The sequence below is a fragment of the Larus michahellis genome, chromosome 5, assembly GCF_964199755.1.
Source record: "Larus michahellis chromosome 5, bLarMic1.1, whole genome shotgun sequence".
Classification (NCBI taxonomy): Eukaryota; Metazoa; Chordata; class Aves; order Charadriiformes; family Laridae; genus Larus; species Larus michahellis.
The window spans coordinates 81,625,599-81,645,360 of record NC_133900.1 but is presented as its reverse complement, the minus strand read 5'-3'; the positions used below and the strand labels follow the sequence as shown (position 1 = coordinate 81,645,360).

The window sequence follows — 19,762 nt, the reverse complement described above, 5'->3', positions numbered from 1 at the left end:
GATTGCAATTGCTCAGTTCAGGAAAACATATTGACTTGTTGCAAGAAAAAAAATAGGAAGTGCAGAACTGGCTTTTGCTGCCTGGATGTCTAAACAGTATTGTTTTTTCCTTAGTAATGTTTCTGTTTCAGTTCTTGTCTATAAGCCCTGCGAAGTTCGCTGTTTTACTTGTCCAAGCAAGATACGAATCCTGAGCTCTTTCTCTAAGAAAGAGGATACACTAGATCATAAAAGCGGTATGCTATTATCTGTGTTGCATTGATTATTTGACCGCTCTTATCTGGGAACAAACAGGATATGACACAAATGCAGCTGTAGAACTTAGGTGCAAAAGTTAGAGAAGCATCATCTCTCTTAAGACTAAACAGAATTTTTAATTGAAGCGTACCTTTCAGTTCAAATTGCTATTCTGTACGTAATCTTGGTTATGAATTTTTTTAATAGATTTCAAGCTTTTGGTGACTTGTTTGATGAGGCGATTAAGCTGGGATTGACAGCAATTCAAACGCAGAATCCAGGTTTCTATTACCAGCAGGCAGCCTACTATGCACAGGAACGAAAACAACTAGCAAGTATGCTTTGTAACCATGATGTAAGTTGGGAGGGGAGAGAATGCTTTGCGAGTAACCAGATAGTCAGTTAGCTAACGTTTGAGTCTCACATGGTAGTGGAATAATCTGTAATATGTGCAAATGAAATCTAAGAAAAGGATATGTGGGTTTTTTTGATGCTTATTAATGTTACAAGTATTTGTTATGTATTGGAAAAGTTACTCCAGAGCACATGCATTAGTGTTTATTTCATTCCAAAAAATTCTGATGTGTTTTTAAAATACTTCCTAAAAAAATAGTGTACTTTCTACATCTCTGGGTACTTGAAAACTTACTGTTTTGTTTTTCCAGTATATTTCTCTATATATACACTGTACCTGGTGACTGACAGGCAGCAGAGAAACAGGAGCATTAGTATTTGGGTGGGTGGGTGCGTGGTGGTTGTTGTTTTGAGGGTTTTTTTGAGACTTGCATGGCAGAAAGGGTTGCATGGAAAATCAGTCTTTGCAGTTGATTAAACATATATGTAGCTACTCTCCATCTGACGTGTCCCAATTATTTAAAAAAGTCTTTGTTCCTATTTGTGCTGTTTATTATTCTTGGATTATCTTGTTAGGAACTAGTTTTAAAAAGGATTACCCAGTTATTCTTTAACAGTATTTGAGATGAAAGAAGTAGGATGTCAGTCTGAATGAGAAGTATTTAAACGTTTGGGTTTCCTGAAGTACTATTTTTATACAGGTGGCCGGAAAGGTTGTATGTTTTGGAGCAAATTTCTTCTCTTATGTGCATGTATGTGGGAGCATCGAATCACTTTTAATGCTTTAAAATGAAACATGAACCCCTTTTTTATGACTATATTTGCTGAATTTACAGTCCTCTGTGATATATCCCAATCCGGATCCCCTGGAAACGCAAACTGGAGTGCTTGACTTCTATGGGCAACGACCATGGCGGCAGGGCATATTAAGTATGTTTCTGTGTCTTGTATCTGTGGGATTCAGACAAAATTCTTGAGCTGTTGATCCTGCCAGCTGATTTAGTGGGCATCAGCATGTAATCCCTTTTCCACTGAGACAGGCGCAGGGTTGGGACCTCGCTCTCTTGTTAGCTGGTGGTACGACTTGAACACCAATTGGAAGTGCAGGAAATGTGTTTGATCTCTACAACAGAGAGAAAAGAGAACCTCAGGTTTATACAGGGTCAGGTTTTCAGCAAGGTTGCGTAGAGCCGTGCTGAAGCTCTGCTGCTGCTTTCTTTCTGTTGCTGCCTAAGCTACCTGTAACCAGCGTTCAGCGGGAATGCCTGGCTGCAGTGAACCACAGTCCTGGGAAGAGAAGTTGGAGAACTGGGTACAGCAAAAGTAACGATGTCCCTGAATGTGGTTGTTATAAATTCATCTTGCCAGCCGTGCTGTATCTTGCCAACTGTAGACAGGAACTCATGACTTTCTTTCTGAAAAAGCTTTTTGGATTTCAAAATGGATTGAGAGGATGCAATGACTAGATTTTAATCCAAAAAGGAATTTGTGGTTTTCCTATTAAGGAGGATGTTTTCTCAGAAATTCAGACTTTGAATGTACAGCTTTGAGCTATGCATGAATGAAGATCTCAGAACTGCGTGTGTATTGTTGACTGTGGTCTTGCTTCCCTTTCTCATTCTCTGTTTGGTCTCCTCTTCTCCATTCTCTGCATGTCCTTTGGGCTTTGCCACTTTATTACTGCTCTCTTTTAAAGACTTTATTTCATTTACTGTAAATACAGAACTGTCTAACCTCTCTTATCTTCAAGTGTTACAAAATTAGAATCTACTGCCAAGGTTAAACAGTTTAAGATGAAAAGAAACTTTACCTGTTGCAATATATTCAGGTGTTTTGGTTCCACAAGAGTTTAGTCTTTTAAGGCCCTATATAGTTCTTCATGTGGAGAAACATAAGCTCGAATCCTTGCTTGAGATCAGATAGGAAAAGGGCTAAAAATTTGTCTTAACATATGTGCTTTAAATGTTAACAGATGCAGCCTAAAGACTAGGTTGTCTTGCTGTAGTTTGCTATTTTGGGGTCGCTTCAGATAACTTTTTTTTTTTTTTTAACAAAAGGCAAGATATTTTTTCCAGAATTTCCCTTCTAGAACACGGAGGACGGATGAGTTCTTAAAACGCTATATCCGTTTCCTAGGCAAAAGAATGTTTAAGAGTTTGAGCGTGCTTGAGTTGGAGCTTGCATTGCATCTAGTTCACTACATAAATAGTTCCCTTTTGGGTCTGGACAAAATACCAATTTCATGGATTTTTCATTGTCTTATGCAGGCTTTGATCTTTCTGATCCTGAAAAGGAGAAGCTGGGGATTTTATCCCTACAGTTGAAAGAGAAAAATGTCCTTCACTCGGTAAGTTTTATTCTACAAAAATAAAAGTCAAAGTCTGTTTTCTAACATTATCCTAATGTTTGCATATGTAATAATACTGGTAATGGTTTTATCTATTAGGAGCTAATAATAGCTTTGTTGAGTAATGCTGTCGCGCAGTTCAAGAAATACAAATGTCCAAGAATGAAAAGTCATTTGAGTGAGTATAGATAACCAGATGCATTTTTTTAAAATTAATTTTCAAAAGACTTTCAGTATTGACCTGATACACTTATTTTTTTCTGTCAGTGGTTCAGATGGGAGAAGAATATTACTACGCTAAAGATTATACCAAAGCTTTGAAGTGAGTACCACTTATGATTGCTGCTTTCACATGCTGTTCTTCTCACTAAGACCCCATGTCTCACTGGTATGGAGTAATGTTGGAAGCTCATCTGAGATGCTCCTAGTACCTGGATTTGGTTGAAGCACGAGCTTTGGAGTCTGTGAACTCCACTTACACCAAAAAAAACCAAAACAGATATGATGAGTCAGTCAGTTAGTAGAGTAGAAAGACTTCCTGCTGTAAGATGTTGTGGGGATTTGACTTATTGGGCAAATATTATGTATTTCTAGCTCACTGATTGAGTCTCTCTCTCTCTCCCAGAAGTGATTTATGAAACTTGCCTGCTACTACAATGAGAATATAGTTAATTTAATTACAAACTTTGTAGTTATAAAATTCAAAAAATATGGAAAAGTAGCTGAAATTCTGTTTATATACCAGGGAGTTAGCAAAAGGAATTATTTTTATTGGTGCAGTTTTCTGCTATTACTGACTACAGAGCTAGGAAAGCTTAGTGCTGAGGTACAGCTACCATCTTTTCTGAAGCGTGTGTCTTATGCTTAGTTTCTTAATTTTGTATTTTTAAGGGGAAACAGAGTCAAGGTCATGTTAACTAAGAGTCCCGTAATGTTTTCATTCATTAGTTTTCAAAGATCACATGTTGTAAAGGGAGTGTGCTTGAAGTAGGAGGGATGTATTTACTGTTGTTCCTGGCTGACTGGAAGCTACATGGAGCAGAAGATAGGCTAAGATAAGCAGGTCAATTTGTATCAAGCCTAATTTTTATGCGAACAGCATTTCTTATTTATGTTTGGGTAGATTTTTCTGAAGTAGGCAGAAACTCTTGTCTTGAACAGTTGAAAAGAGTTTTAAAAAAAAATAATTCACTTCTCTGCTTTGCTAGTAATAGCAAACGTTGCTGAGTATTAAAACCATATTAGGTTATGCAGTTTTGCCCGGTAAAGATTGATGTGTGTGGTGTCTGTAGGTTTTTGAAACCCTTGAAGGGAGCAGGGGATAGGAGGGAAAAGAAACATCTCAGCTTAAGGAACACTAAAAATCTTCAGTTTGGAAGGGGACTTTATTGTGGGATTTTGGTTTCTTTTTCTTAAAACTTACCACATACTCAATAGTAAAGCATATTTCTAATGCAATGCTGGATGAAGCCTATTCTGTCCGGTTTCTGTTTTGCTAGTTTCTTTATGTGAAGGCACTTGAGTTTTCCTGTTTTTCTCTTGTTAAAATTGTTCTAACCTGAAATAGAAAAGTCATGGAATAAATGTGTTTCTTTACAATAATTTCATGCTGTTTTCAATAAATTGCTGTCATATGTAGACAGTAGACTTGACTTTAGTCAAGAATTTATATTAGTGAAGATGAATTTTGTATTAATGACACCAAGTAAATGGGAGTGTCTAAAAATATTGGTGTGTATAACTTGGGTTTTTTTTTTCTCAATTTTACTGTATTGCAGACTCTTAGATTATGTTATGTGTGAATATCGCAGTGAAGGATGGTGGACGCTTCTCACTTCCATATTGACGACAGCTCTGAAATGTTCATATCTGATGGCCCAGCTAAAAGACTATATAACTTACTCTTTAGAGCTACTGGGTAGAGGTATTCTTTTAAGAAATATACTCAGCCTATACAGAAAAACTTAAAAGTGTGTGTATTTGGAAGTCTGACAGACCCCGTGCTTACAGGACGTCAAGTGATTTGACTACAATATCACTGTATACCTATGCTGAATTTTTATTACCTTCTCTCATGTGCTGGAAGTTGAATTTTCTTGCTTTTCTATTACAAAATTCATTGCCTTCAAATAGATTGTGTCAGGATATCTGTGGCACAGAGCTTAGTTTGACACTGTTCAAATAATGTAACAGAAACTTCCTGAGCTTTGGGATGGGGCGAAGAACTGTAACGTAGCTAAAGGGGAAAAACTAGCACCATTTTTCTGGACTTTAAAATCCCAAATGTGCTGCTTCTGTCAGACTTTTTACTAGCACTCTGCTGATAAAATACGCATGTGGTATGTTTTAGGGGAAAAAAGTGACATAGGATGGCTGCACAGTAATAATGCAAGCACTCTGCTTCGTATGATGTCTGTTACTTGGCGTTGTGGAAATAATCCTTTTGTGCCCTAAATAGCTAACTAATACCACTGTTAGAGTAGGGGTGGTAAAAATGGGTTTGCATCTTCTGTTAGCTAACCAGGATACTCTGCTTTGTGTTAAAGAATAGCCAATGAGACAAACCCGCCTTTCTTCATCTTCAAGAGGAGAGTGCTTATTTTAATTAGCCCATTTTTCTTCCTGTCTCCTTCTCTAGTTGTTTCTAATATTATCCAGGCTTGCCTCTTTGCATGTTCCTGACTCTTCTACTGTTTCTTCCCTTTTTAAACATAAATAAAAAGAAGGTATAGGCATTATTCTCTGGAGGTCTCTTGGTTCCAATAAATTAGGAAATGCTTGGGTAACCAAAAAATATTTTACTTGGTTCCAGTGGAAGTAAGAGGAAACACTTAAAATGGGGGAAGTTCTGAAAACTGAATGAATCCTTCATTATTAGTAGATAAGTTAGGTCCCGTCCACCCCCGCCGCCCCGAACGCTTTTTTTGAAAGATGCAATCTAAAGGAAAGATTTAAAATTAAGTTTAAAAAAAAAAAATGCTTGCTTCTGTCTTATAATCTCTGTTTTTGTTCTGTTTGCTAGCATCTACTCTTAAAGAAGATCAGAAATCTCGAATAGAAAAAAATCTAATAAAAGTTCTAATGGTAAGTGGCAAAACTCCTATTAACCTTTTAAATAATCTTAAGAGTGGTCACTGTTTGGTAACCTTGTTTTATTGTTATTTGTAATCTTCTGTCTGGATACAGAATGAAAGCCCTGATCCTGAACCTGATTGTGACGCTGCTGCTGTGAAAGCATCACAAAAATTGTGGGCTGACCGTGTTTCCTTGGCAGGCAGTAATGTTTTTACAATAGAAGTCCAGGATTTCATACCATTTGGTAAGTAAGAAAGCAAATTTACATCAGATAAATAAATTTCAATGTAGTTATATCTCAAAAATAACGAACTAGGAAAAAGTATAAAGTGTGTGTTAAAGCCTGCAACACAGAATCTCTTGTTTCAGCACTGATCTGTTCTTATCTAAATTGGTAAGATAAAAAATCACGAGAGAAGCCAGTGATCTCTTATCCCTAATATAGATTGCTAAAGAAGAATGCCTTGCTTCTTGAAATACTTCTGATGCTCTGGCATGCTTAGAAGTAGGATTCTGAGGAAAGAAAGCAGAATGTGTGCGAAGTAATATTCTCCATAGAAAGGGGGCATGAGTGAGCATTAACTACAAAAGAAATGTATCTAAGTGTACAGGGTTATTTTTTTTCTGCTTGATGTCTGCCTCTCCTTTTCTCTGCAAAGGTTTCAGCCAAGTGCTGAAAAGTGGCTTTCTGTAATAGCCAAATTCTTGCTAATAGCCAAACTTGTCCCATTTTACATACAAACTAAAGTTTTAAGAGTATACACAGAACAGTCTTTGCCACAATTGTTTCAAGAGTTTGCTTCTGGAATGTAATGTTGTAGTTTGTTTAACACCTACTACTTGTTTCTTCTTTTTTTTTTTATTGTTTTCCCTTTTTTTTTTAATTCCAGTGCAGTGCAAAGCAAAGTTTCTTGCTCCTAGTTTTCATGTTGATGTTCCTGTGCAGTTTGACGTGTACCTGAGAGCTGATTGTCCTCATCCTATCAGGTTTTCTAAGCTCTGCATCAGTTTCAATAATCAGGTAACGATCTTCTATCTCTGACCTAGTGATAGAAGCTTATTGTAAGAATGGAATAGTATCTATCAGTGGTTTTAAACACAAAAAAATTTCAAAACTTCTTTCCAAAAATTATATTAATACTTAAGTTGGAAAGGTGTGTCTTCTTTTTGCATTATCTATCACTTTTGACACGTATATTGACACTGTGATAAAACTCCCAAATGGAGTTTGAGTTCACCTATTGTATGTTTGTCTTTCTATTAAGCTCTCTGAAGTTTCACAAGGATGATTTTAATGTCTTATTTCTCTTGGTGTTCTTACGTGGAGCTACGTTAATATCATGGATATCTTGTCTCAAAGAATCGCACTGTAATTACTTGCAAAGTTTCACTTCAATAGTGTGAAAAGTAGCGAGAGCCCATATAGTTTGATGCAGTTACACAGAGCCTTAATATTTGCTATGCTACTGTTACTCTCTAAAGATGTTTTAAGTCTGGATTTATCACCTTTTTTTCTCCACTCCTCCATTGTAGGATTACAACCAATACTGTGTGGTAGAAGAAGCCTATCAAAAAAGTGATGTTCTAGAACAGTCATCGCAAGGAACAATGTGCTTAGTCCCTGGCAAAACGAGAAGGTTCACTTTCAAATTTGTTGCAAAAACTGAAGATGTAGGAAAGAAGATTGAGGTTTGTCAGTCTGTTTTACACTTTTCCTACTAATGCTTACAAAGAACTCAAAACTACAAAGCTGCTTCTAATCTGGCAGTCGTTACTAATGTCACTGCAGTTCCAAATGTTTGAATTCTTGAAACTGAGTAACAAAAATGAGAGTAAAATTTTATTGGCAATGCCACAGCAAAAAAATAATCACAAAAACTTAAGAGTTGCTTCGAGTTTGTTTGTGATTTTTATATGTGCAATATGTTAAAAAAAAAAAAGGGGGGGGTAGGTGGTATAGCACTATGGGAGGGTAGGAAACTACAAAATACTGCACTGTACACACATGAGCACAGATACTTTTCCCACCACTCTTTCATTAAATGAAATCCTGGAGCTGTGAGGTGTTCTTCAGTCTGCTTTTTGGTGATACACATCTTTATTGTGCCTGTATTGGAAGTCGGAAAACTATATTCTTACAGTAGGTGATGTGAAGACAACGTTATCGATAAGTGTTTTACACTTGTGTCTATCAGATCACCTCTGTGGACTTGATCCTGGGAAGCGAATCTGGCCGATGTGTGATTCTGAACTGGCGTGGGGGAGGTGGAGATGCTGCATCATCTCAAGAAGCATTGCAGGCAGCACGTTCCTTCAGGCGAAGACCTAAGCTTCCAGATAATGAGGTGCACTGGGACAGCTTGACTGTTCAGGCAAGCACTATGTGAGTAAAAACTTGAAAATATATATATATGATGGATCATTGTGAGTCTCTGGTAAAGTCCTGATCGCCCTGCCTAAAAGAAGAAGAAAGTCGTGTTGGGACTTGTTTAATATGAGCTTTTTAATATGTCTTTGCTCAACTGGGGATAAGATATGTAGTATCTTAATTCTTTAGGGTTTTTGAGGCTCCAGAAGTACAGAAAAAGCTTGCATTGATCTCTGAGCATACCGAGTATGCTTTAGTTCTGCCCTTTGCCTAACTTTGCTAGGCAGACTTTTCCCAGATTTTTGTGTAAAATAGGACATGTTACTGTTCTGTTACAAAAGCCGTCAGAGAAACAAAGAATCCCTAAGAAACTGTATTGGAAAATAATTATTAATATACAGGCTAACGCTAATTTAGATGTATTCAAAAGAATTAAATCCGATTGCTGTTGGGGGGCTGGGGGGGGGGGGAAGGTGCTTTTTCTTTCCTGGCAGAATATCTGAACCATTAACGCTTATTACTGGGGTTCCAAACTGGTTTTATAGAGTTCTTCCCATCACGTTGCTTTTCAGGAATCTCGCATCTCCTAGTTGAATAGGCCACCAGTTCTCAGAACTCTCTTAAACAATAGGCTGTTTTAATCTCCTTTAAACTAAGCTTAAAAACTTGTTATTTGAGAAACATACAATAACTGAGTCTTTTCTCTTAAAGGATTATTTCTAGAGTGCCAAACATTTCTGTTCAGCTCCGTCATGAGCCTCCTGCCCTGACTAATGAAATGTATTGTTTGATTGTGACAGTCCAGTCACATGAGGAGACAGTGGCCAAAGATGTTAAGCTTACAGCAGGTTTAAAGCCAGGTATTTGGGGTAATTTTCTTTTAATCCAGCAGTCTCCTAATTGACTCCTTGTTCTTGATGCAATGCAGAAAAAATACAGTAAATCGCTCTCCTGCAGTAATTAAGGGACACACCAAAGTGAAGGTTGGCAATGACGAGATACTAGTGGTAAGAACAAGAGCCAAAAGACTTATTCCGTTATGGTTATCTTAGCCACGGCTTGTCAGTGGTGCTTACGTGGGTATTTTCAAAAGTGAAGTCTTGAAAGTTAAGTTTGAAAGAAAACATGGAAGCTTTTGTATTCCTTCCTAACCTTTTATTTCATTTGCTCATAACTAAATTTCTCTCTTCCCAAGAGACAGATCTTTTTCTTGCTGAGATGAAAGCATTAGACAGTGCTAGATAGACGTTTTCTAAATATGGTCTTTGTGGGTTTTCTCCCACACCCAACCCTGCTTTTTTGCTCCCTGGTCTGGGCAACGTGGCTTGCTTTTTAAACTACTTGAAAACCACTTGAAATCTGGGGAGTGGTGTAGACTGAGACAGTATTCCTTCAAATTAAAAAGAAAAACTGCAAATATTGTATGTCTAAGTCCTAGTTAGCTGTATGTAGTTATTGCTGACAGTTTTGAATGTGTGAAGTCCAAATGTTGTACTTGGTATGCCTATTTATAGCAATTTTCCTAAAAGGCAAAAATATTTTTAAGCCACTAGCATATAGGATGCAATATGTACTGTGTAGTCTAAAATAGAGCTACATTCCCTATACATTTTTTGCGGTTCACTGCAGTCAGTGGAGTGTTCTTTAGACTTATTTAATTGGATGTTTGGGCTTGGCTCCTGAAGCAGTGTTTAGTAGTCTGTCTTGATTTTTTTTTTTTTTTTCTCCTTTTGATCTCGACTCTTAACACGTGAGATGCAAGGCCAAGGTGGGCTTGCTGATTACCCTAAAAGAACAATTGAAATTTGACATTTCATTTATAGAGAAGGTGATATATTTTCCACGGTTGCAACTCTTTGGCAAGATGTAGCTTGTCTTGCTTTGAAAATTATCCACGTCATTGCAGTAATGCCATTATTCTAGTCAACCTCTGACTGAAGAATGGTGTCATTTAACATCTATACATTGTTTGTATGTATTTTCAACACGGATGTGGAAGAACAATTTTAAAAAGATGGAAAATCATTAAGCCATGCTCTTCAAAACAGAAGAATCACAGAGCAGTGAAACTTCCTTTTTACTTCATATAGAGTACCAAGAAAAACTTGGATCACATAATCATGTTGTGTTTTGTATGTGGTAGGGAACATCTAGATATGATTTCTGATTTTTGAGGCTTTTCTTTTTTTCTTGGCCTAAACAGATGAAACAAAAACCTTGCAGGATGTGATCCCTCCAAGTTATGAAACTTAAGGTGTTGTCGAATCTGTCCTCTGCTGGTACTTTTGAAAGCTTCCCTCAACCAAATGAACAACGTTAATTCCTCACGTTTTGGGGGTGGTTTTTGAGATGAATATATTATTATTTGTAGTTATTGCTTTCATGCTTCAGTGACGTAAGCCGGTGTGGATATGAAGACTGTTTTTAATCCTAGGGCAAGATGCCAACCTGACTCAGAAAACTCAGGTGACTCTTCATGGAACAGACGCCTGTGATGACTCCTTTCCCGCACTGCTTCCTGATATCCCTGTAGGAGACTTGCAACCAGGGGAAAAGGTGAAGGCTTAAAACCTTCTTTCTATATCACACTTAAGAAAATGGGATCAACTAATAGGACTCTCATAGGAGGACCTATGTTTACTTCCAGATATCTGAACTGATAAAAGAAATACTTAAGGCATGTTTTACCTATGGTTTACTTGTAGTTTGGTATTTCTTTTGCTAGATCCCCTTTTGGACTAAATTTGTGAATAAGGTGTATTCTGGGATTGATGGGAGATAAAAAATAAAATAAGGAGGCTAATCTCAACTATAAATTAAATGCACTGCCTAAGGGACAGTAGATGATAGTGAGTGTGATTCAACATGGTAGAGGATCGAATATGCAGATGTTGCATCAAATTGAAGTTGTGACTAGTAAATGAGAAGTTGGATGCATCATATATGACGCAGTATTGGTTCTTTTCTTGTACTGTTAAATAACAGATGAGCATCAGTAGTGAAGCAACTGGAGCTGTGCTACTGATTAAAATCGTTCACTGAGTGATTAAGATCATGCATTGTAGTAGATTCTTTATGGTCAAAATAATATCATTCTGCTGTTGCCCTCTTGGACTAAGTAAAATGATTAGCCAGTTTTGGGAAGCTCTAGGCCTAATTAATGTAATTTAGGTATATCTTGGCTCGTACCATCTCCTTTATTTTGCAGCTGGAAAAAACAATATACATTCGTTGTGGAACAGTTGGTTCAAGAATGTTTCTCGTTTATGTTTCTTACTTAATCAGCACAATCGTTGAGGGGAAAGAAATCCTCTGCAAGTGTCACCGGGTAAGATTTAAAGATGCACCAATTGGTGGAGATACATTCATGAAATGCAAGAAATATTCTCAATCTGAAGGCTGTAATTCCAAGTCTCTTAAAAGCCTCTCTAGTGGAAAAAAAATGCTAGTCAGCAGTGTGGTAGTGGTATGGGCAGTTTTATAAGTATAATTGGAAGAAAAGTTTTCTATATTTATTCTTAAATATCTTGAAGAGACATTCTGCCCTGGGGAGGACTTGGCTAAATTGATGATTAAAAGTAGCGTTATATCAGTAACCTTTGACATCAATAGCCAGCTCTGAAACTGAATATAACATTTTTTGCCCCCCCCTCTTCTTCCCACCCCTTTCGTTACCTATACAGGATGAAACTGTAACCATAGAAACAGTATTTCCTTTTGATGTTGCGGTCAAATTTGTCTCCACAAAGGTACGTGTTTGAAAAACTGTTGATATTTTGGAATCACACCACTTTAAATAGTCACACCCTGTTTAGTTAGAAATAGCCAGATCTTGTGTCTGTCTTGACAGCTGGAGCACTTGGACAGAGTATTTGCAGATATACCGTTTTTACTGATGACAGACATCCTGAGTGCCTCTCCTTGGCCTCTCACTATTGTCGCCAGCCAGCTACAGCTGTCAGCTTCCATGACCCCGGTAGATCAGCTGGAATCTTATGTGGAGAACGGTAAGTTTTCTTAGATCGTGCTCTCTATCAGGAGGATACCCTTTACATAAGTTGGGAGTAAGAAAGGGGGACACTTTAAACAGCATTTACTTATCAAACTCTAAATAAAAGAAAGCTGCTTAATACTATAGTTGCTTGCCAGAACACCACTTAAACAGCAGTATGCTTCAAAATGTAGTTCTGATTCACTAGATCAAGTAGATAGGCTTGAATGATAGATAGTAACCAAGATTCTAAATATAACAGACGTAAGGGAAAGCACCTGAAAGTACTTCTGATCCACAACTTCTTAGATATCCATATGAAAAGATGCTCAATGTTTCCAGCGTTTATGGGCTACGTATACTTTCTGGAATGCAACCGCTTTACCACATGATAGAGGCAGCATCCAAAGTCTAATGTGATCCACCTCCATGATTGCAGTCATGAAACTAAAAAATGTGAAGCTAGACAGGATAGGCTATAAAGAACAGTTAGAAGGCTTTTTTATACTAACACAGTTTAATAACTTATTATTTAAATGTAAAAAAAAAAAAATTACAGATCTCAACCTTTAAGAGTGCAGTATGTTAAAGTCAAATAAATGGAGTACTTAGCAGTAGAACTGATCCAAAAATCTTCCAACAAAACATTGTCTTTGCATTTGCTGAGTCAGAGATAGGAAATTGTGGGTATTCTATAAAAATTTGGAATAAAATGAGGCAGTCTGGATGGGCTGCTTGATTGTGGGTCTGCTGTCCACCCATGTAATCAAGGACTTGCAAGACTCTAGTTCCTCTGTAGATTCAAGGGTTACCTGGCAAAAAGCAATTATTTCCCAGGTCCTTTAGTCTTCAAACAATGAGATTTCATCTTCAGCTCTCACACCTTGTGCTTCATGGCTTCTGGCTGATGCTCATGGGCTAACTGCCAGGAGGTATGAACTCCCCCAGATATGAGCTTTGGCTGATTAAACTGATTAAAAAAATACACCTTTGGTTGATTTCCCCCCCCCCCCCCCTTGTAAAACTTAATAAACATTAATGATTAATTTTGCATGACTGAAACATCTGTTTCCATAGTAATTTTTTTTAAATTGCTCTCTAAGTGAAAAGGTGCTTTATTTTAGTTCATTCAAGAGGAGGGGAGGAAAAAAAAAAAAAAAACAGAAGAGAAGAGTGCAAACTCAAAGCCATTAGATTTTTCTTGTGTTCCCTCTTCGCTACCTCTAATCCATTTGGGTGGGAGAGGAGAAACGTCTCTGTTCATTTTCATTTTAAAACACGCAAGGCATCTTACGTTGATGTCTTGGAACTTGGTGTGGGAAAAGTGTAGAATTTGAATCGGTGTTATTTTCCTTTTTTGGTGTGTGTGTATAAACTCTAAAATTGACTTGTTCTGTGTGTACATGAAAGACCTCATAATTCCATTCAGAAAGTAAATTGTCATTTATTTGTATACGTCGCCTTTTTATGTATTGGGATACTTCGCAATCAATATTGGATTTATATATTACGTAGGTATAGTTTGTAAAGTGCTTCAAAGGCCTCTCTGGCTGAACACTTTGTGTGATATTGGATTTTTAGCCTCGGTGGCTTCTGCAGTAGTGATTACACTGATTTTAAACCAAATCTTGCTGATAGTTGTTTTACAGACAGGTGAGAGTGCCAGCGAGTGCTTTTGCCTTCGGTGTCCTCCAGTTACTAATGCTAGTGGAGTGGCAACTGGATCTTATATCATTTCCTGGAAGAGGTAAGTGTCTCTTGGCCTGGACGGAGAGAGGAAGTAAGTTGGTTGTTTTTTAGGGAGGATGGTGAGTTGGGTTTTTTTGGGGGGGAAGGTTTTTTGGTTTTTGGATCTTCCTGTAGCAAGCACTGTCTAGACTTTGGACCTTACTAATTACTGCTTAGCTTGTTAGATTTTTTTTTAATAAATACATAGTCCACTTGAGAGAAATATTATGTAGTTATGGTTTTAACATTCCATGAAGCTGCTTTTGTAAGATCTCACGTCAATTACAGAGCTGTTTTGTCACCTTCCACTCCCTGTTTTCTCTAGTCACGAAATATTTCACCCAAGAAGCCAAGTCAAAGGAATAGTTTTGAGATAGCAGAAACAAACAAACATTTGAAATGGGAAAACTCTTTTCCCACCCTAGATCGTGTGTTTATGTATTCACTCCCTTTTCAAACACAAATATTGAGGTATATCTTCTAGTTCGCTTTTATTTAGTTTTAGAGCTGTTCAGTGTTTATACTTGCCTTTTGCCATTTTATCTCCATGCTATGGCACTTCTTTTGCTCGCTTCAAACAATCTAGTACAAGGATTTGGATTTTTAATAGAATTTAATAAAATAATAAAAATTAAAGAAAAAAGTATACAATATGTACAAAACCGTATCCAGCTTCCAGTGTGACGATCGCGTCACCAGCAGACACAGGGAAAGTCCCAGACTGGAGTCAGCGACTGACAGGAGCTGAATTCCAGAACTGGAGTCAGGAGTGCTCGGATCAGGATCAAAGGCAGACGAGCAGACAGGGTCCTCCTCAGACGTCGGCCATTAAAGAAAAAACGAGCCAGAGCCCCCCTCGCCCCTTTGATCCCTCAGCTCTTATACTGAGCGTGATGCAGATGGGATGGAATACCCTGTTGGTCAGTTTGGGGTCCCCTGTCCCGTCTCCTCCTCCCTGCAGGTGGGACCCCTCTATGCTTCTCCGCTTCCGACCCTCTAACGGGGCAAAACAGCGAAGTTAGCTGACCTTGGTCGTTATAGCAACAAGTCTAAGCAAGAGCCTTTGTGCATACCGCTCCTTGGTATGATCAGGTCTTATCACTCTGAGAGTGAACAGTGTCTGAACAATATGCCGTTTATTTCAGACTTTAGTCAGTTACAAGAGGCCCAGCTAAAAAGTAAAATTACAAATCAGAAAAATGGTTCTGTTTTACCTCAAACCAGGACATTTAGTCATGTATAAGTGGTATTCTTTTGGTGTACTCACTTGATACTTCACGTTGTATAACTTTCAATGTGCTCTGCGTTTGACTTCTTCCTGCAGAAGCTCACCTGTGGAAAGTGTACCCGTTGTTAGTACAGTCATCACGCTACCGCATGTGGTTGTAGAGAGCATTCCCCTCCACGTCAATGCAGGTAATTTGGCAACATACATGTGCCCATTAGAATTTTAAGAACCCCCGCAGTTTTACAGCATCCAGACCTTGCATTTACTGCAGCAAAAGACAGAAAACTAATGCTGGATATTACAGAGCTAGTGAAAGAAACCATTCCATCACTCAGACTGCCCCAAGCCTTGCTTCCCTTTCCCCCCTTCAGTTCAAGGGAAGAGCTGGAAGGCAGTTACATAAATGCGTTCTCTTAAAAGCTGTCAATGCATCGACCTGTGTTATGTGGCAGCACAGAGGCCAGAGTTACCTCTGCAGATGCTGCCTTCCCAGTAGGCTTCTCTAGACGCCTATGGCAAGAATTGTTCCGTCCACCCACGCCCTGGCTGCATCCCAGGGCAGAAACAGCCTGGAGAATTGGAGCTGCTTGCGGGCAGGTGAACTGTTTCTCTTCTGGCACTTCACCTGCATGAGAGCAGAGGGGTAGTGGAGAGCTCACTGAACACACAGGATTCCGATGCATTCCTCGCTTTGGTTTCCTTTATACTGAGTTTCTTCCACCATCCTTTCCTGTTATATTTTGAAGGAGCTTCCTGACAGTATCTGATAAGGTTTTGGTAAGCTGAAAATACCCAGCAGCAACCAAAGGGACTTCCTAGTTAGCATTCCTGGACAGTGTTAGCAGTCGGGGGTTTTGTAACTAGATGTTGAAGAATTTTTATTGAAAAGTTGTAATGAAGTTATATTCTGTTCTTTAATCCTTTTTTTTTCTGAAAAACCTTGTGAGAAATGCTTTAGATGCCTAGTTATTGCATCTCTTTTTTGTCTTCAAACTTTTTGCTGCTCTTTGTGATAGACTTACATTTTAAAGTTCCATACATAAAAAAAAAAAATATTTTGTATTTGAGATTACTTTCTTTCTTTCCAAAGATCTGCCGTCATTTGGTCGAGTCCGAGAATCCCTCCCTGTCAGATATCACCTGCAAAATAAGACCAGTTTAGTGCAGGATGTGGAGGTGTCGGTGGAACCCAGTGATGCCTTCATGTTCTCTGGCCTTAAACAGGTACAAAATTGTCACATCTCCTGATCCTGCTGGTTTATCTGGTAGTGAAGAATACGTTGATTAGATGCGTGTTGACGTGCAGAGAGGACGAACCCATGTTAGATGTTTAAAGTAGGTAAAGTAGGTTCTGAAAGAACGCATGGATGGGGACTCCATTTATAGGAGGGCTGAATGGAAGCCTGACTAAGAGCCGTTTGTCATGTTGTTTATGGGTAACATGGTGTTTCGGTATACAAGGAATAGTTTAAGCAGAATAGCAAAGTAGCTTCATTCTTTCCAGCTTCAGAAAGCAAACAGTGGGTAAATAGAAAGTAAACAGAGGGCTGCTTTTGGTCACAAAACTTATCTGTGTTTGTGGCTTTTTACTTTTCTTTTTTAAGATCCGATTAAGAATCCTTCCTGGCACGCAGCAGGAAATGTTATATAATTTCTATCCTCTGATGGCTGGCTATCAGCAGTTACCATCTCTTCACATTAACCTGCTGCGATTCCCAAACTTCACTAACCAGCTGCTCCGACGATTCATACCGACACACATTTTTGTAAAGGTAAGACACTGAGAAGTGCCTTGTGTTTAAAGGCTTCCTGTGGGGCTGCTTGGTTTTTGGGGAATACCACCCCAGCTCTGCTCAAAGCTGAGTATTTCTAAGCAGACTAAAATGGCGGATTGTGACAGAGTTATTTGCTTTAAAAAGTCTCGGGTTGTGCATTGGTGTCATCAACCAAAATCCTTAGGAAATCTGTTCAAGTGCAACAGTTATTTCGTTACAATTGGATGAACTAGCTGAATGTTTCCCTGTTATTCCATCTTCTGATCTGTAAAATGAGTTTTTAAAGCTGTCTATATTTTGAGTACAATGGAGCTAAATGTAATGAAATAGTTTAATACCGTAATTTGTAGCACTCCTGGAAAAAAAGAAGTGTTTGAGCAACCCATATGACTAGGGTCTGAAACACTGCAGCATCCCACACCTCCCTAAATAACTCCTAAAAACACATCCTCTCAGTGAATCGCTCATTCTAGATTCTTTTTCTTAAATGGTATGACTCTGAAGACACTTCAGTCATGTCATGAAAAACACATCACGGGCTGCTTTTGACTTTTGAAGAATCATTTAAATCCAGTTGCCCAAAACAGTGCTTTCTCTTTCCACTGCTGCTGTCCCCAGGATATTGTATTCACTTTTTAGTCAGACTCTTAGCAAGCGAGGAGCCTGAAGAGTTTGTTTATATGACTTGAGATGGCACTTGTTCAGACATCTGTAATCCTGTTTCCAGGAAATGGGCCTGGCGTTCTTTCAATTTTGTTTTAGCCAAAAGAGATAGGCAGAACTTACTTTTTTGCATATGCTGTCAATCAGTGGCTCTTCCAGACTGGCTGTCAAGATGTCCTCCTAAGTCAATACAAAAGGCTTTTTTCCTCAAAAGTGTGGTGTTCTCAATGCTTCTGTGGAATCTCTAAGGCTTCAGAATTCTTTGCTTTTGCTTTGGAGTTGTCAGGACCTCAAAAAGTCTTATCGTAAGGATGCCTTTTCTTCTTTAAAACTTCCTCCTTGCTCTCTCCCATCTCTAGTGATTCCGCTTAAAATTTCTCCAAGAAACTGTCAATCTCATTCCTGTTGGATGCATTGATGATTATCAGCTTTTTATACTGTGGTAGTACTCACAACTCTGGCCAGCCAGGCCTTGTGCTAAGCTGTCCAAATGTGTTTGGAGATGCTCTTGGCATTTCACAGGGCGGTTGAGGAGCTGAGGCCTCTGCCAGGTACTTGCTGGGCCAAACTGACATTCCAGTTGGATGTCCTCTGTGTTTGTGATACCGTTGGAAACCCTTAGGAGTAAGGATAGGCTTAATGCCATGCTTGTCATCAGCGCAATAAATTGCAAAGTGAGTTTCATAACAGCATCAGTCTTCAGCGTTTTTTGGTTTTTTTTTAATTCTGTTTTTTGTTTGTTTTTTTTTTTTTTTTAAAGCCTCAGGGTCGTCAAGCGGATGATAACTCGATTGCAGCTGCGTAACTCCGAGACCCGGATCTCTGCACTTAAAGAAAATGGGATGTTGCACAGAATATGTAAAGCTTCCTTTGGAAACGTGGCTTTGATCAAAACATAAGAATTAAATTTTATTCTTCGATTACAACCCCTAGCAGAACTAATGTTTAAAACTAGTCTTTTGTAGACTTCCTTTAAAGGATAAACATATGAGGAAAACCTGGTGCTTTATTTAACAGGAACATTCTTTTGAAGTTAACTTTGAATGTCAAACTCTTAAAAGTATCATTAAGGCATATTAAATGTCTTGAGTATTTAAGTGAAGAAATGCTAATTCGTGTGACCAAAACCGAAAGACGTTTTCATAATTAACAGTAAGTTGAAGTGCAAAGTTTGTACTTGCTACTAGAGATTTGCAACATTGAAAATGACCATCCTTTACAGCAGTTTGTGCTCTGCCACTTGTGTTGAGGGCAGAAGAGTGTGTGCAGTAGCACGGTAAACTACAAAGGGTTACAATGAGCTGTTGGAATTGAGCGTCTTACTAGTTCTTTAAAGCCGTAAATCTAAAAGGCACTATTTCTCCTGGGTAAGCCATACATCCGAATTTGAATGCGGCAGCTGGTCTCATGAATAGGGAGATTCATTTGTAACAGCAGGGCTATCCAACCTGAAGCTGATACGGTTTTTGGATTATTTTTACACACACAGCTTCCAGATTAAAGATAATGTCTTCATAGTCTCCTGCTGTGTGAATTGGAAAAAATGGACATCCTACTGTTGTACAGCTCCGGATGAACTGGTGTTTAAAATACAGTAGATCACGTGTATATAAAAAAAAAAAAAGTATTGTGAAAACTTCAGTTGTTTAACTTTCTAAATAATTACGTTTTGATTGCTTGGGAAATACCTTATTTATTGTCAAAGTGAAGTTCTAATAAACAGCTTGTAACAGAGTAATTATGAAACTGTGTCCTTAATTGCATTGTTTTCACAGCCCTTGTTTCATAACTCTGGTCTGTCTTGTGGGCTGATATGTTCATTTATGGCACTGAAGTCTAAAATACCAGCTGTAATACTTGGAGAAAAGCATTGGAGAAAGATGTAAACAATTCTTACCATTGAAAGGACCGTAGGCTAATTAGCAGTCCTGCAAAAATCCACATGAACACATACAGCTTTTCCATGGAGTACAGATGTAGGTATATTACATGATTT

The 19,762-nt window shown here is 38.3% G+C and overlaps 1 protein-coding gene across 1 annotated transcript in view; it reads left to right on the top strand.

Moving 5' to 3' along the window:
- TRAPPC11 (trafficking protein particle complex subunit 11) overlaps positions 1–19,504 on the top strand; it is a 27,086-nt gene extending 7,582 nt beyond the window's left edge. The window contains 23 exon segments of the mRNA XM_074588352.1: positions 17–38; positions 41–96; positions 445–592; positions 1,428–1,521; positions 2,859–2,938; positions 3,038–3,116; positions 3,206–3,260; positions 4,717–4,862; positions 5,961–6,022; positions 6,125–6,257; positions 6,904–7,034; positions 7,547–7,702; positions 8,209–8,396; positions 9,093–9,241; positions 10,816–10,937; positions 11,590–11,709; positions 12,065–12,130; positions 12,232–12,388; positions 14,011–14,119; positions 15,425–15,516; positions 16,419–16,552; positions 16,933–17,100; positions 18,527–19,504. Of these exon segments, the coding sequence (XP_074444453.1) occupies positions 17–38; positions 41–96; positions 445–592; positions 1,428–1,521; positions 2,859–2,938; positions 3,038–3,116; positions 3,206–3,260; positions 4,717–4,862; positions 5,961–6,022; positions 6,125–6,257; positions 6,904–7,034; positions 7,547–7,702; positions 8,209–8,396; positions 9,093–9,241; positions 10,816–10,937; positions 11,590–11,709; positions 12,065–12,130; positions 12,232–12,388; positions 14,011–14,119; positions 15,425–15,516; positions 16,419–16,552; positions 16,933–17,100; positions 18,527–18,571 (2,512 nt within the window). The 3' untranslated portion in view covers positions 18,572–19,504.
- Positions 19,505–19,762: the final 258 nt, after the last annotated feature.